This window comes from Perissodus microlepis, chromosome 12 (genome assembly GCF_051167445.1).
Source record: "Perissodus microlepis isolate ML-2025 ecotype Zambia chromosome 12, ASM5116744v1, whole genome shotgun sequence".
NCBI classification, from domain to species: domain Eukaryota; kingdom Metazoa; phylum Chordata; class Actinopteri; order Cichliformes; family Cichlidae; genus Perissodus; species Perissodus microlepis.
Window position 1 is genome coordinate 36,425,601 of NC_140472.1, and position 17,428 is coordinate 36,443,028.

At 44.6% G+C, this 17,428-nt stretch overlaps 1 protein-coding gene and 1 pseudogene across 1 annotated transcript; one reads left to right on the top strand and one right to left on the bottom strand.

Moving 5' to 3' along the window:
- Nucleotides 1–2,791: 2,791 nt before the first annotated feature.
- On the bottom strand, nucleotides 2,792–4,327 carry LOC146376939 (protein CFDP2-like; annotated as a pseudogene).
- A 108-nt stretch (nucleotides 4,328–4,435) lies between these two features.
- On the top strand, nucleotides 4,436–9,948 carry LOC146376940 (uncharacterized). Its single transcript, XM_084945898.1, has 2 exons — nucleotides 4,436–8,305; nucleotides 8,596–9,948. Exon 2 carries the CDS (start codon nucleotides 8,605–8,607, stop codon nucleotides 9,496–9,498), a length of 894 nt encoding a protein of 297 aa, XP_084802024.1. The 5' UTR covers nucleotides 4,436–8,305; nucleotides 8,596–8,604; the 3' UTR covers nucleotides 9,499–9,948.
- Nucleotides 9,949–17,428: the final 7,480 nt, after the last annotated feature.

Consider the following 17,428-nt stretch of genomic DNA (forward strand, 5'->3'; position numbering starts at 1 on the left):
CATTTTCTGGCAGATGTTGAAGGACCTCAGTCGCCTCAAAAAATAGAGACGACTCTGGCCCTTTCTGTAAAGTGCAGTGGTGTTTTTAGCCCAGTCCAGTTTATTGTCAATGTGAACTCCAAGGTATTTATAGTCCTCCACAATGTCAACACTGACCCCCTGGATTGAAACAGGGGTCAAGTGTTTCCTGGTCTTCCTGAAGTCCACGATCAGTTCCTTGGTCTTTGCCACGTTGAGCTGCAGATGATTCTGCTCACACCACGTGACAAAGGAGTCGACCACAGCCCGGTACTCTGTCTCATCATCCCTGCTGATGCATCCAACCACCGCAGAGTCATCAGAAAACTTCTGAAGATGGCAGGTCTCTGTGCAGTGGCTGAAGTCTGTGGTGTAGAGGGTGAAGAGGAAGGGGGAGAGGACAGTCCCCTGTGGTGCCCCTGTGTTGCTGATCACCTTGTCAGACACACACTGTGGAAGACGTACATATTGTGGTCTTCCTGTCAGGTAATCAACAATCCAGGACACCAGAGAAGCATCCACCTGCATCGCTGCTAACTTATCACCCAGGAGGGTCGGCCTGATGGTGTTGAAAGCACTAGAAAAGTCAAAAAACATGACCCTCACAGTGCTCGCCGGCTGGTCCAGATGGGTGTAGACACGATTGAGCAGGTAGATGATGGCGTCCTCAGTTCCAAGACGAGGCTGATAAGCGAACTGAAGGGAATCCAGGTGTGGTCTTACTATGGGTCGCAGCTGGTCCAGGATGAGCCTTTCCAGGGTCTTCATGACGTGGGAGGTCAGTGCCACGGGCCTGTAATCCTGGGGGCCACTGGGACGTGGCGTCTTTGGTACAGGGACGAGGCATGATGTCTTCCACATCACTGGGACCCTCTGCAGACTCAGACTCAGCATAAACAGTTTATGAAAGACTCCACACAGCTGGGGGGCACAGGTCTTGAGGACGAGGGGACTCACTCCGTCTGGTCCAGCAGACTTGCCTGAGTGAAGTCTCCTCATTTGCATCTCAACCTGGTATTGAGTGAAGGTGATGGGTGGGGGAGGGGTGACAGGACTCTCACAGGAGGCAACAGCGCCATGTGAAGAGAGAGGCTGGCACAGTGGTGTGGCTCTGGGTTCCAGGCTGACTACAGGTGAGGTTGTGGGGGTGGGAGCAGACACTGTGGTGTCGAATCTATTGAAAAACAGATTCAACTCGTTAGCTCTATTCTCACCTCCCTCAGCTCCCCTGCTGTTGGTTGGCCTGAATCCAGTGATGGTCTTCATGCCCCTCCACACCTCTCTCATGCTGTTCTGCTGGAGTTTCCACTCCAGCTTCCTCCTGTAATTGTCCTTAGCCTCTCTGATCTTGTCCTTTAGTAACACCTGGACCTTCCTCACCTCCTCTTTATTGCCCCCTCTGAAAGCCCTCTTCTTGTTGTTGAGGAGGGCTTTGATGTCCTTAGTCACCCACGGCTTGTTATTTGGGTAACAATGAACAGTCTGAGCTGGAACAATGGAGTCGGTGCAGAAAGTTATGTAGTCTGTGATACACTCAGTAAGCTCATTGATGTCCTCGGCGTGAGGCTCACAGAGTGTTTCCCAGTTGGTCACCTCGAAACAGCCCTGTAGTTCCGCTATTGCCTCCTCTGACCACCTCCTAACAGTCCTGGTGGTCACAGGTTCCCCCCTCACAATTGGCACATAGCGGGGGGTGAGGTGAATCAGGTTATGATCTGACCTACCAAGTGGGGGGAGGGAGGAGGAGTACTCTACCATATGCAAACTTATATCATTAAAAGATTATACTGACTACTAAATACAATTTTAAATACAATTATACTGACTACTAAATACAGAGACCCCGTCATTCGAGATGATGCTGCCAAGATATGTAAAATTCTCCACCTCTTCAGTGCGTTGTTGGTTGATCATGACAGGAATGCGGGCACGTGCATAGCCAACTCGGAGTACCTTGGTTTTTTTGGCACTGATTCTTAATCCAACTTTCGTCGCCTCCCTCTGCAGGTGCCGCGGTCAACTTTTGGAGGTCTTCCTGAGTCGAGCCCAGCAGGGCGATGTCATCTGCGAAGTCCAAGTCAGTGAGATTACGCGCTTTGTGCCAGGGCACACCGATGCCAGCTTGGTCAACTGATCGTCGCATGATGAAGTCAATTACCAACAGGAAGAGGAAAGGGGATAGCACGCATCCTTGTCAGACGCCAGTATTGATCTTGAAGAAATCTGTGCAGCTGCCCTCCGTCCGGACGCAGCAACGGGAGTTGGAGTAGAGACAACGAAAGGCATCTACAAACTGCTGAGGGACTCCATAGTGGCGTAGGATAGCCCATAGAGTCGGCCGGTGGACGCTGTCAAAAGCCTTCTCGAAGTCAATGAAATTAATAGAAATCTTCCTTTGGTATTCCAATGTTTGTTCAATGATCATGCGGAGGGAGAAGATTTGCTCGACGCATGACCGGCCACTCCGAAACCCAGCCTGCTCTTCTCGCAATCGTTCGTTCACTGCGTGTCGTAGCCGATTCAGAAGAGCGAGGCAAAACACTTTCCCGGGTACCGACAGCAACGTGATGCCCCGCCAGTTGTTACAGTCACCCAAATCACCTTTTTTTGGAAGTTTGATGATGGTGCCTTTTGTCCAATCATCGGGTACATGTGATGTTGACCAGCAGGCGTTTAGGAGTCTTGTAAGGGCGGCTTCAAGATGGGGTCCGCCATGCTTCAGCATTTCGGCGAGGATTTCGTCCAGGCCTGCGGCCTTTCCACTCTTGAGGAGTCAGATCGCTGTCTTGACTTCAGTGATGCTGATTTGTCCGATATCGACAGGAAGAAGATCCATGGAAGGTGCCAGGTCTTCGGCCTCGAACCGTTGGGGTGGCTCAGGTTGGTTCAGAGTATCGCGGAAGGGTTCGACCCATCGTTGGTCTTGTTCAGCTGCAGTAAGGAGGACACGTCCATTTTTGTCTTGGATTGGAACACCGCGGCCACCACGAGCCCCAGTTAGATCTCGTACAATGCAATATAAGGTTTGGGTATCGTTACGATCGGCTGCTTCTTGGGCTTTGATGCCTTTAGCTTCGATCCATTCACGCTTGTCACGCCGGCAGCTGCGTTTGACCTGTCGGGCAAGGTCTTGGTAGGTGGCCATGGCCCTCTCACGCTGGTCTGCAGAAGCATGTGGGTCAAAGGCCACCTGGTCCCGAACTGACTTTGCCAAGCGACGTTGATCTATAAGTTCCCATGAGCGGTCGGAGATCCAGCGCTCCTTAAAGCCGCACCGTCGGCGACCAATCTTCGATTCTGCTGCACCGACCACAGCCTCTTTTAGCTCATCCCAGAGTGTATCTGGATTTTCGTTGTTAATTCCTTCCGCAGCAAGGAGCTGGAAGCGGTTTCTCAATTCGAGTTGAAATTCCGCTGCCGTATTTGCGTCTTTTAGGCGTTGAACGTTAAAAGGACTTGGCTGCTGCAGTCGTGGTTGGAGGCGCTTCAGGTGAAGTTTATATTTGGCAATTAGCAGGTAGTGATCAGAGTCAATGTCGGCTCCACGCCACACTCTAACATCGCTAATGGTGGATGCCCAGCGGGATGATATGCAGATGTAGTCGATCTCGCTTGTATATCCGCCAACGGGGGCCTTCCACGTCGCCTTGTGTATCCGCTTGTGGCCGAAGAAGGTGTTCTTGATGGTCGGCCGGTTTGCCGCACAGAACGAGATCAGCTGCCCACCGTTTTCATTTGTCATTGCTGCGATTCCAAACGGGCCGATAGTCGATTCCAGGCCGTCCCGGTTACTGCTTATTTGCGCGTTGAAATCTCCGCCCACGATCAGCAAATCATGATGCGGGGAGTTGTCAATGGCATCCTGGAGCATCGCATAGAAACCATCCTTGGCAGTATCGTCAGCCTCTTCTGTTGGAGCGTATACTTGAAGAATTGTGACTTTCACATGCCTAGCTTGGAAACGAGCCAAGATTAGGCGGTCTGAAATGGGCTTCCAGGCCAGCAATGATGTTGTTGCATGTCGCGAGAGGATGAAGCCCACGCCGCGTGCATGGTCTTGGGCATGGCCAGAGTAGAGCACCATCTTTCCATCACTAACCATCTTCCCGCTTCCTGCCCATCACATTTCTGAGATGCCCAAGATGTCCATACGGTACGAGTCAAATTCATATAGAAGCTGGGCCAATTTACCTGTTTGGTACAGAGTCCGTACATTCCATATTCCATAACGAGTAGTTTCTTTTGGGTCGAAAATTGGTCGACGCATCGGGCAGTGGACGACCCGAGGGCTTTTCTCCACTGCTGTCATTAAGGGTTGCCGATCATCTTCGCCCTGATTCAGTCGATAATGAGATTCACTTGCTGTTTCCGTAGCAATTGGAGTTTTTACAGGGTGGGGTTGCTAGCCCCACGCCCAACCCTCCTCCTTTCTCATCCGGGCTTGGGACCGGCAATGGCAGAGTTAAACCAAATATAATGGAGCAACGGAACAAAAAGTTTTCTAAATCTAATTCACTTATATCTGCAGACACTGTGAAGCCATACGGGGTCTCTGGCATTTCACCGTGACATATGCAGTTCATGTAAAGAAGATCCCCTATAAGTGAAATTTCAATTTGGCAAGACCCCGAAATAAGCATGCCCTCTATCTAAATAAAAATGAAATTACTACACCTCATGCAGTATCATTATCAGAATTACTTCAACACAGTAAACCTTGATTTCCTTCAAACTCAATTTACTGTTACACTCAAACTCACGGCTGGCTTGAGTCTCTTAAATCATATGTCAACCCCTCGGACCTCTGCGTCTGGTATTACTCTTTTTCTCACAAATAAGTGTTTCTCAAAATGATCTTCTGACCATTAGCTATTTCTGAGGCCACAAATCTCAGCAGCGCCACCTGAGTAAAATCTTAGTAAACGTCTTTACTAAGGGGGAAATTCTTCAATTTCGTGACTATAACACTTATTAAACCCATAAACTGACCAACAACTCTTATATTTTCTTATTCTTTAAACACACATTGGTCTCTTTCTCTCTTATTTCCTTAAAATGACAATTGAAGTTACTTTTAGCTCAGTACTGTCTTTTACAAGTCGACCTTGAATGCAACGCTACTTCACAGTCTCATTTGAACTCAGGCAAAAACTCAAGACAGAGATCAACCAGTGATTCATTGACTACAATTTTAGAATTATGATCCAATACAGCACAATTTCCGTTTAAGAGGTTTGTGCCTTACCTTTTTTAGTTGGGCCCACAGTAGTCAAGAAATCACCGAGACGTCTGCCCGTTCGACCACCCGTCTCCTCTGGCCTCTGGCCTCGACCACCACAGAAAGCAACACCTCTATTGCTCTACACTGCCCGCATCCTCCACCAAATACTGTTGCGAAATCAATCAATGTAGAGCAGTGACACAAACCACGGAGGCTCAGAAGAGTGCAGTCAAACGATGAGTTTATTAACACACAGGAGAGAAAACATCAGCATATGTCTTCTGACAAAAGTACATGTTGAGAACACTTTTAAAGCAGTGAGGTATCCGCCCCCCCATGGCGCAAAAATAGGTTAAAGACGTTAGTTACAGTAAATGGAACATCTTAGATGGCTATAAACAGACATAGAACTTCTCATTTCTATAACACCTTCAAAACAAGGCAATAACTTCAAGCCTTCAGGGTCTCTGAGGGCTGGTTGTTGACTCCGGTCATCTGTTACCAAGTAGACTAAAATGCAGCTAGAAGCTAAATGAGTTAAGGCCTCAGGCCTGACACATTTCTAGATTATATGTGTATTGTAAGCATGTATGCAGTTATCCTTCTATGCTCTAGTCTTTAACACAATAGATTGTGAAGTCATCGCGCTTCACAAAGCTTAAGACCCTCTGTAGACTGAGCAACAACTCTGAATGAGCACAAATACTATGCAATGTGTATGAAATACTTCTGGCCGTACCTGTAATAAAAGTTAACATAATGAAAGGATCCTTAAATGAACATCTTCAGTAAACAACTTTAATGCAATATCAATACTGTGAGAAATATTATTCAATGGAATAATGCTGTAAAGAATGTTATTAATGCAGTTATAATGATGCAGGTTATATGGCAGCAATAAAAGAATTTCTGGATCTCCACATCCTCCATGGTGGAGCTCAGCGTTCACTCTGATAGAGCCCACTGTGTTCTCTGTGAGTGGGAAAGTTTCCAGCTGACACACCTGCTGTGAGCACCTGTGTGTGGGCAGAAAGTCAAGTTTCTAAGAACAGATTAGTTAAAGCAGAAAGGTGAGTCAGGTTAATGAGTGACAGCTTTGTCTGTTTGTTCCTTTGGTACAAACTACAGGTTCAGATGCTGATTTCACAGGAAACAGCATGAATGAGGGTTGCTGATATGATAAGCTTCTCTGGGACTTGGTGTGTGTGCATGTCTGAACATGAGTGTGTTCACAGCCTGTTTTCCTTTGTAGGACTCTGTGAGTCCAACATCATCACGGCTCAGTGCAGGTTAACCTGTCACCATCTTTTCAGTGACAGGCTGCAGAGATTTCAGCAGGATATGATGGAAGCAGCTCAAAGCAAAGGAAAGCAGCTCCCTGCAGAGCAGAAACCACTCTCAGGCTACGTTCACTCTGCAGGTCTTCATGCTCAATTCCGATTTTTTGATCAAATCCGATTTTTTTTGTCTGCTCGTTCACTCTACAAATAAAATGTGACAGCAAACGCGCTCTAGTGTGAACGCTCAAAGCGGCCGCATGCGCAAAAGAAGACGTCACACACAACGCGCTCTGTTTAGACCCAGACCAAACAGTGTTGTTTGACTGATGGCCCTTAATATAAAGACTTCGGACTTTACGTTTCCCAGTTTTTGCTCTAAGTTATTTTGTTATTTACATAATAATGTAAATAACCTAATAATGATCCTTATTGCTGTTTTAGAGGAGCGGTGCTTCAAAGGATAGCTGCAGATTTCTGTCAGAATCTGCAGATTATACAGTACAAATAAAATGTTCACGTTGTCTTCCCAACAGTTTCACTAACATCTACACTGGACGGACAGGAAGCGTTCACGTCGTCTTCTCCGGCGCTGATAATCGGCGTCTGTCTTGTGTCAGTGACGTAAAAGACGGATTTAATGCGACATGACCATCAAACAGCAGTCGCTTTCTAAAACATCAGATATGTATCAGATTCAGGACCACATACGAAAGTGACCCAGGTCGGATTTGTAAATATCGGATTTGTGCCGTTCACACTGTCACACCATGATCGGATATGAGTCGCATAGGGTCAAAAAAATCTGATTTGACGCGCTTTCGCCTGCAGTGTGAACGTAGCCTAACAGTGCCACTATCGTTTAAGTCCTTCATGGGCTCACTGCTCCCTACATTACATCGTGAAGGCTGATGAAGCTCAGGTCAGACCCTCCTGACTGCTCCCTCAGCCTGCCTCCTCACCAGAACCACTGGTGGGTCTCCTGCACTCAGAAAAATAAAGGTGCCAACTGGAACCAAAAGTGGTTCTTTAGACTGATGCCATAGAGGAACCTTTTTTGGTGCCACAAAGAACCTTTCAAACAATGGTTCTTTGAAGAACCATTTCTTTCAATGGTTCATTGAAGAACCTTTAAAGGTGCCCCAAAGAACCATCAAGAAATGGTTCTTTGGGGCACCTTTAAAGGTTTTTCAAAGAACCTTTTCAAAAATGGTTCTTTAAAGAACCTGCTGAAATATTGGACAGTTTATATTACACACTGTATATATCACTGACTCTGCACTACAGCGGCTAAAGTATTTTTAGTAATCTGTATTTATTTATTTTACTCTTTTTTTATATTTTTTATTTATATTTGTCTGATTTTTATCTAGATGTTACTGTAGTTTTGTGCGATTTAGTTGTTTTTTCTTTAACGTTGAGGATACTCTGAGCCTAAGAATTTAATTGCCAAATAAAAACTGAAACGTCTTTAATGACTGTGTGTAGTGATGTTTTTAAAGATGTTATACAAATGATCTTCTCTTGTATCGTGACCCAAAATAGCCTGACTCAAGAAGTCACAGTGGATTCTGTGGAACAGAGAAATAAAACCATTGGGTGGATCAGTTTATTGTGTAATTCAGTTGAGTTCATTATTTGCACATGTAATTCCAAGCAAAACCACACCAGTGATTTCATAATCCTGCTGCTCCTGCCGTGTATATAAAGGCAGGAGTTTCTGTCAGAGATCAGCAGCTTTCAGCCGTCCAGAAGACTTCATCCAGCCACACAGCGTCACTGCACACTCGTAAGTCTACAACCACTCGCTCTGCATCCGTTTTATTTCATTCTGCTGTAAAATGCCACCCTGCAGCTGAGCCTCTTATTAACATTTTCTCATTGAAACAGTCATCTTCATGTTTTCCAGAATAGCATTTAATTCACAATACTTTTGTTTTATAGAGGTGCTGCAGGTATTATTAATGATGCCATTACAAATGTACTGCAGAATTATTGTTATTAGTTAGTCTTTTAAGCCCATTGCTGATTTCTCTCCATTTTCGTCTCTGTGTGTTTCCTTTAACTTTGTTAATGCAGGAACTCAAAATGCCCGAGTACATCACTGAACTCCAAGTGTCTTGGAATAAAGATGATGAGGAGACTTTCAGTAAGCAAGGCTTCAGTAAAATTCCTGTTAATCTGAACCAAGGAGCTGGAGGAAACATCATCTACCTTTGGTACAAGAAAGGCATGGACCCAGGAATCTCCACCATTCAATTTTCATTCAGCCAAGAGATGACCAATGGCCTGCTCAAAGCAGGATATACAAAGATCTCCAAAAACCTCAATGAGGGAGCAGGTGGAGACCAAATCTACCTGTGGTACTCCAAGTCTGACGAGAATGTTTCCATTGTGGACATTGATGTCACTGAAGATGCAGATGCTGAAGCTCAGAAGTATAAAGACAGCTGGGAGAGACTGGCCTGTGACCTGAACCGCAATGCTGGAGGAAACCTGATCTACATGTGGGTGAACAGGGAGAAACAAACCTACATCTCTGAGATCAAGACCACTATTAACTGCAGTGAAGATGGGGATAACTTCAACAATGGCTACATCCGAGTGGATGAAAACACCAACAGGGGTGCAACAGAGAGAGGTAGTCCTACGCCTACCATCTTCCTCTGGTATCGCCTGAGCACTTACGCCAAGGATGCCTTCAGAGATCTGAAAGTCTCCACAAACCAGAGCGAATATGAAAAGTATCAAAAAGCGGGCTATCAGCCGGTGAACCAGGACCTGAACGAGGGGACCGGAGGAAAGAAGGTGAACCTGTGGTACAAGAAAGACAGCAGCGAAAAACCCATCAAGGCCGTCACTGTGATCACCAACATCCCAGGAGCTGTGGGGCCGTACCAGAGTGCCGGGGCCAACGTCATCCAAGAGAGCCTCAACAACGGCAACAACGGTGTTCCCATTTATGTGTGTTTTAATCAGTGAGGGTAACCATGGTAACAGAGCTGAGCATGCTCACTGAGCAGAAAGATGTTTCTGTTAAAATGGTTTGATGATGGTTTTTCTTTCCATTCTGTAATGATCTTCAATCACTGTGATCTCAGAGCTTTGACTCCACCAGCGATCATTGATCCAATCAATCTGTTTGATTAGCTCTGTATCACTTTATTCTGATGATTGTCTCTGTTTCAATAAAGCCTCTTTAGCATCTGAAATCTCTCTGTGTCGTGTGTCAAAGCTTCATATGACGCTTGTTAACAGAATAAAGTGAGCTGAGCAGGATCAATACATGACTTCATTTATCAGAAACCTGAGCTCACTGTGTGGACACTTTAATAACATCAATATTATCTGTGGTAGTAGTAGTATTAACAGTAGTATTAATGGGTTTGTTGCAAAGCAGAAATCTCAGTAAATCCTGTTGTACGGACAAAGTGAGATCCAGATTATTCATCAGGTTTGATACGTGTTATTATTTCTGCACACTTTGTGCTACAGTAACCAGCTGGGTGACGCTGAGCTCTTCCAGCCTGCGGGGCTGTTTAGTGCCAATATTTGTGGGACTTCTTCACAGTGAAGAATTCCTCTGTAACAAACACCTCACATAATAAAATCATTTCACGTGCTTAGAAAGACGACTGTACCTTCCTTTGAACAGTGGGGGTGTAACTGGGCACAGATGTTTGATGAACCCTCACCTGATGTGACGGTCAGAGTTCTTCCTTTCTTCCATAATCAGACATGAGTGGGTTTGTAACTCTAAACAGGACTGCTGGGATCTACCCACGATGTCATTCAGTCATCATAAAAATATTCAAACTTGCAGAGAATCAAATTCTGCTCAGGTTTTCATTTGTCATCTGCTGGATCTGCAGAGCCACACAACTGCTGTAAACACCTCAGATTTGAACACTTTTCCACAACAAAGATGCTGCTGAAGCCGACACACCACAGTCTTCCTGTACATAATCAAGCTAAACGTAGCATCAGCATCAGAGCGCTCATTAAAATCAGCAGCTGATAAATTGTCTTCCAGTTTGATCCAAATTCAACATTTAAGATGCTCATTTGTTCTAATGTGTAGGAAACATTCAGCTCCAGGTAGCAGCAGGTCACACATGTGTGAACCTTTTTACTTTGAATCGTGTTCAGAGTAAAAAATGATAAATATTCCAAATAGCCTGATTAAAGGAAGAAACTGGTTTTTAAATGATAAGTTAAACTGGAACACTTCCCAGGAGCTTGTACATATTAATGTCGTCTGTGCTGTGGGTCAGTGTCACGTAAAGGAAATGAAACTGACCAGAATGAACAGCGATGAAGAAGAAAGCAGGAGAGACCAAAGAGAGATCGACCCATGATGGACAAAGAGTGACTCAGTGTTCAAACCCTGAAACAAATCAAGCTCCAAAGAGTTCAAGAGGAATCAGAGTTTCAGAGTCCGACTGAATCTAAAAGGATTCAAGAGGTGAGGTGAGAGAAAGGTGAGCAGAACGCAGGGATGCTGATTAAACATGATCATTCAGGCACCGTTAGTGAGGAAGAGGAGCAGAAAGTACAATGAGACTGGACAGATTTACTACAGCTGGCAGATACAGGGGATTGATGGAGTCCAGCACACTGTGGAGGGAAAGGAAAGGAAATAAGGAAGGAAAGGAAGCCTTAAAAAGTATGCTGGCTGACTGTCTGTCCAACCAATCAGAGTGCTCCTTACATCGCTCCATGGCTAATTTGCTCATTGACCTGAGTGAAGTTTCCCCTCCCCACCTTCTTCCAATCCAACAAAATCGGTGTGTCAAATGTTTGTGCTGCAAAAATGTTCGTTTGTGCTGCTATCATTTTAAAGATATTAATAAAAGCTGTTAGAGCTCACCCAACCTGCCCCTTCTTTACTGTGTAAAGGTTGTGAAACAGAAACTGTCGAGCCTCTCAAGATTAATACAGTAACTCCAACAATAATAGCTCATTCATAACAAACCAGCACAAATGTAGAACAGCTGCTGGATTTCATTAATATGTGTGTGTGTGTGGGGGGATTTCAGAGTGGAATCGCCATTTTAAATGTCGGAAATAAATCTTTGAATTTTGAATCCATTTACTTATTTCTCTTTTTAAATCGTGTTTTAAAAAATATTTTGAAAATGTGTTTTTTAATTTGCAATTCAAAACTGGTTTTTGAATCAAGGGTTTTATTGAGAGTTTAATTCTTTTTTTGTGAAATTCATTTTTCATTTGAAGTATTTAGTGATGGATTAATAATTCATTTTGAAATACTGATTTATAAATAGTGTTTTTATTTTAAATTAAATTATTGAAGAATAAATTACTGGGTCGTATTGGACACGTGATGTTTTCTAATCGAAATAAACTGAACATTATGTTTTTAAAGAATAAATATTAAAAAAAATGATGCAGATGCAGCAAATACACAAAACACTCAAATGCAAATTTGGGCAATTTTTTCATTGTTCTGGCTGTAAGGTACGGAGGGCTGGGAGTGCCAAAATTCAGTTTTTAAAAATACAGCACAAAATAATTAAATTTCATTAATTAAAATGGAAATTATTTATAAACTATGTAAATAAGTAAATATAATTCATTTCATTTTAAAAATTTTATAAATTATTTACTATTTTAATTTCAAGTAATGACACGTAATAAATTATTTAGTGATGTACTTGATCATTCTGACACTCCTGTCTGTCAGGTCTGAGGTAATGAGCAGACTCAAACAGACTTTATTTACAGTGACAGTTACTGTGGTTCCCGTGGCGATTTCTCCCAAATCCCACACAGTGCTCGTGTCCGTGGTGGGAACTGTATAACAGCTACTCCCAATCTGTACAGTGGTTCCGCTTCCATAACTCCGATCCCAATTCCTGGTGGAGAAAGTCAACAAGGATATCCAAACACACACAAAGTTTTCAAAAGCTATCCACGTCTGTACTGACGAGTACACTCGACGATCCAGTGTCGACTGAACCTCAGCCACGCCGCTAAGTAGGAGAGGGCTGGCGAGCAGCAGGTGAGGCTGACTTCAGCACGGGAACACTTCCCGGTCAGATGACGCTCGAAACCGGACTTCCGGAAACAAACACACATGTCAACACACACACAGGGAAATAGGGGACCGGGAGAGGAGCCGAAACAAAAAACAACACACGGACACAATGGGCAAGTTGAGCAGCGAGGACTGCCAGATCATGACACTGTCCCTCCATTACAGCGTGAAGGATTACCAAATCCAGATTACTGGTACTCTAACTGGGCTGCTGGGAGGGACAAAATTACACAGAATAAAAATCTTTTACTGATTAATTTAAATCTGATATTATCAGAAATATTGTGGAATATTTCATTAGTAATAAATTAATTTTTTTATTCACAAATAAGAAAGTTATTCCTGCTGCTGTCAGCTATCAAAGCAGGTCTGACCCAAACCCCAAAACATGAACATGTCTTTGTCTACCCAGATAGCAAGACGACATTGAATTGATGTTGATTTTTCATCCGATCCGTCGTTATGATCAGGGTTGAAATGCCAATGTTGTAACAACATTGAAATACTGTGGTAAACCGACGGTCTTACTATAGGGACGTTGTAATGATGTTGATTTACCGTTGTTTTTTTGTCATTGATATTTGATCTATTTGTAGTCGACCAGCTGACAACAACAACGTCGAGAAAACGTCTATTTATAGTTGACCATCATTCGGCGCCGGCCACCATCAAAAAGCCATCGATCTATAGTTGAGCGTTAAATTGCATTGCAACTGAGCGGGTATAAAGTACCGGAGACAATTTTATTCTGCAACCTAGACATCCACATTACTCACACTCTCACATAACACATACATATAGGGCCTTGGGGGTGGGCACATTTTACAGCATCCAGAGGATGGTCGGTGTACTCCAACCCACCTCTGGCGCTGGTGCCCTACCCTCAATTTTAAATGCATTTAGACACTAAGGGTTTTCGGGAGGAGCCGTGCTGCTCTCTGAGAGGAAGCTAGCACCATGCTCTCCTGAGTTTTAAATGCACTTTAGAACAGCACACAGCAACACTACATATGAGTGGGCGTAGGGAGGTTTGAGGTCTTCACTCACCCCGGTTCTGTTAGCCGTCAGGGCTGGGGGGCTGGGAGGAGGTGCTGGCCGTCAGACTGGGGTCTGGGATGCAGGGCCTCCCTGCTACTGCAGATAAGGAGGTGGTCCGCTTGCCTCCACCCCAGAGAGAAGGGTTACATCTCCTGGGTCTAGGTGCGGCTTGCCCCTCTGAGGGCGGGGGTACCTGGACCTGAGATATAGAGTATGTTTGGGGAGTGCGACTGTCTGTGCAGTGTCTATTTGTGCCTGTCTACACGTTGGGTGAGTGCCGAGTATTTGGTTGTGCATATGGGGGTGGGAATGCACGTTTGTGTCCGCGTGTGCCTGTTCGTCTGTGTCTATATGTCAGGTTGGGTCTTAGACTCAACCTCTCTGGGTACATCTCAGGCTCTCTAAAGTACGGAGGCCTATCTCCCCTCACCACACTCCCTGCCGGTGGCTGATGCCCTCAGACGTTGGTGTGTTGGTGGTCCTTGTCGTCTGGGGCTGGGCGCTCATGTATGTACCGGCTCACTCCTGGTGGCCGATTGGCGGGGCCGGGCGCCTGTGGCCCGGCTGGGCGCCTGTGGCCCGGCTGGGCTCCTTCCGGGGGGTGGGATGCCCTCAGGCCTCTGGGCCTGAAGCTCGGTCCTCTCTGGCACAGCTGGCTGCCGGCAGAGCCCGCGGGCACGCCACTGCAACCCCCTCTGGCCTCTGCTCCGTAGCTGCGGGGTGACCTCTCGTTTGGGGCTCTACTCAGCTCTTCCCAGGAGGGTGGCACGGTTCCCCCCCCTTTGGTGGTCCTCCTCGGGTCCTTGTACTCTGGGGCCTCTGGATATCTGGGGCCTGGATCTCCTCCATACCTGCTTCATACCCTGGTGGACGGGGCTATGGCTCCCCACACTCCCTAGCAGATCGTTACATGGAGAAACCTTTGGAATACAAGCATGCTGATCCACACAGGTGTGCACACAGGTGTTCACAGACGCGGACTACACCTTTCTTGGCTGCTGCCTCAAAGCACATTATGCGCTGTTGATCTTACGTACTGCACAATATCGTTTATTATTTAGTATCTACTGTTATCTACTGCTAGCTAGTTTATTGTGATGGTGCTGTTTTGTTTTTTTTACTATGTTGCTCTTTGTTGTTTGCTTTCTCTTCTGTTTTTTCTCTCCATACAGGTGATCCAGGTGTTTTGTTTGTTTTTTTGTTTTCTTTCTTTCTTCCCCCCTTTCTCACCGTCTCTTCTCCCCTCTGTTTTTCTTTCTCTCCCTCTCTTTCTTTCATTCTTTCTCCCTGTCCTATCCCCCAGTCACGTCTGTCCCGTTTGTAGCAACCGAAAATAAAATAAATTCATAATTATAATAAAGGTCAATCAAATGGACCAATATGGCAAGGCCATGATGATCCACTTGGTAAAATAAATCCGCTTGGCATCTTTCTTGGCCTTAAGACAACAATTCTGATGGCTAAAGATCCAAACGGGACACAAAAAAAGAAAAAAAAAAAAAACTGTGGTAAACCGACGGTCTTACTACAGGGACGTTGTAATGATGTTGATTTACCGTTGTTTTTTTGTCATTGATATTTGATCTATTTGTAGTCGACCAGCTGACAACAACAACGTCGAGAAAACGTCTATTTATAGTTGACCATCATTCGGCGCCGGCCACCATCAAAAAGCCATCGATCTATAGTTGAGCGTTAAATTGCATTGCAACTGAGCGGGTATAAAGTACCGGAGACAGTAGATTTATTGTTCTTTTGTTATCAATGATTTCTGGTCTAGTTCACCAGCTTTAAAAAATCGTGTCGACGTGCAATTTATGTATAGTTGACCGGGAAATTAAAGCAGCGATCACTTGGACTATTCCGCAGCACCCCTCTCAGTGGTACATCCCTCCAGGTAACCATTGTCTTGTACAGTAGAGCGGGACATTAGATTTACTCTCAGCGGAATTGACCGGAGAAGGCATCAGTTCATGCACTGCACTGGCCTGCACCACGATTAGTATAAGGTAAGAATGAATGACTTTTGTTCTATTCGTTATTTAACAAAGTCTATCAACAAAGAAAACATTTTCGTTTCATACTTTTCCGTTATATTCCCTTACAAAGCTAGCCTAACGCTTCGAGGGTTCCTTTGTTCTTGCCGTCGCCTCGGCGCTTGACCCAGACTTTCGCTCTGTGGTTGCTTTTTAGCATAGTACTACAAAAAATTGTAAATCTGTGATATATGATTGATAAACGTAAAGTTAACTGTATAAATGTGTTCAATGACTTTGTTACTTTTAATGATTGGAGAGCACCCGCTTCGATTCGCACTCAATTCAAACTTTACGCTGCACGCTCACCTAACTTTATGCTGCACGCTCACCTAACTTTACGCTGCACGCTCACCTAACTTTACGCTGCATGCTCACCTACCTTGCGTTTGCACCTTTTGTCCACACGTAAACTGCGTTTTCATTAACTGAAAACTGAGATTTTTAAAGACGCCTGCCAGGCTGGATATTTTCGAAAACTCAGTTTTAGCATTTACGTGTGGACGAGGAAAACGGAGAAAATGCAGCGTCAAAGGTGTGCGCCTATTTTGACGTCACACTGTGCGCCACGTTTTTGACTCGGTGCCATGAATTCCTACAATGGCAGACTTAGACAAAATACTGTTAATTTTATATCTTCAGTGTTTAAATGCTTACATATACACACGCAGTTACTGTCCCTTCACACATAGGACTCGGTTCAGCTTCTATGAGCCGTCTTTGTATCTAGTTTTCCTTCTTTATTGACATTGTGCCCTATTTTTCCTCTTTTTTTCAGATCTGATTTGGTAACTACCATCCACTTAAAAAAAATAACTTTTTCTAAACAGCCCTCACCACTCCGCAGTCTTCCCCCCAGCCTACTGACAGAGGGCATCATAATGCCCCGCCCAGCTTCCGGCACCTTCCGATTTTTTTTCTGTAGATTCCAGAGACTCTGTGAGGCCACTATTACAAGGCAAGTTCGAAAATCTTGGAATTTCAGATTTTACATGGTATAAATGGTAAATGGCCTGTATTTGTACAGCGCTTTAACTAGTCCCTAAGGACCCCAAAGCGCTTTACACATTCAGTCATCCACCCATTCACACACAATTCACACACTGGTGATGGCAGCTACATATACAAATATCAAATATATGTGACCTGCAAAAACTAGCAAACACTCTTAGCAGTTAGAGCAACTTATACTTGAATGCAGAATGTTACACCATCACTTATGGATATATTAGTTTTTCGCCTCTCACTGCTTAAGCCATTAATCTTTCTAGAATTGTTCTTTGAAACAGATGCGACCTCACAAAAGATGTTAACGATGCTGTCAGACCTGACGAGAGCAGTTTGCAGATTTACGCCTGGTGACTTTCATGTTTATCAGCCAAGGAGTTTACATACTTTCTCCCTGCTGAAGACAGTTAACAAGAGCTTATTCATGTGCTCTAATTCACTTTTTTTGTTTGTTTGTTTGTTTGTTTGTTTGTGTGTTTGTGTGTGTGTGTGTGTGTGTGTGTGTATGTGTGTGTGTGTGTGTGTATTTTTGTCCTAGATGGCCTGATGCAGCAGTTAGGGGCAAACTCTATGTCCGAGTTTGTCTTTGCACAAGCAGTGCAGAAATGGCTCCGATACGCCCCAGATCGTTTGGGTGGTGCAGGACGCACATCATGCATCCCCATCCCGGAGTAAAAATTACAAACTTATGTGAAACATATAAATGTAAATAGGAAACTGTCTTGTAATAAAGTATTTAGCAAACGAAACATGTCTATCGACCTTTTTTTGT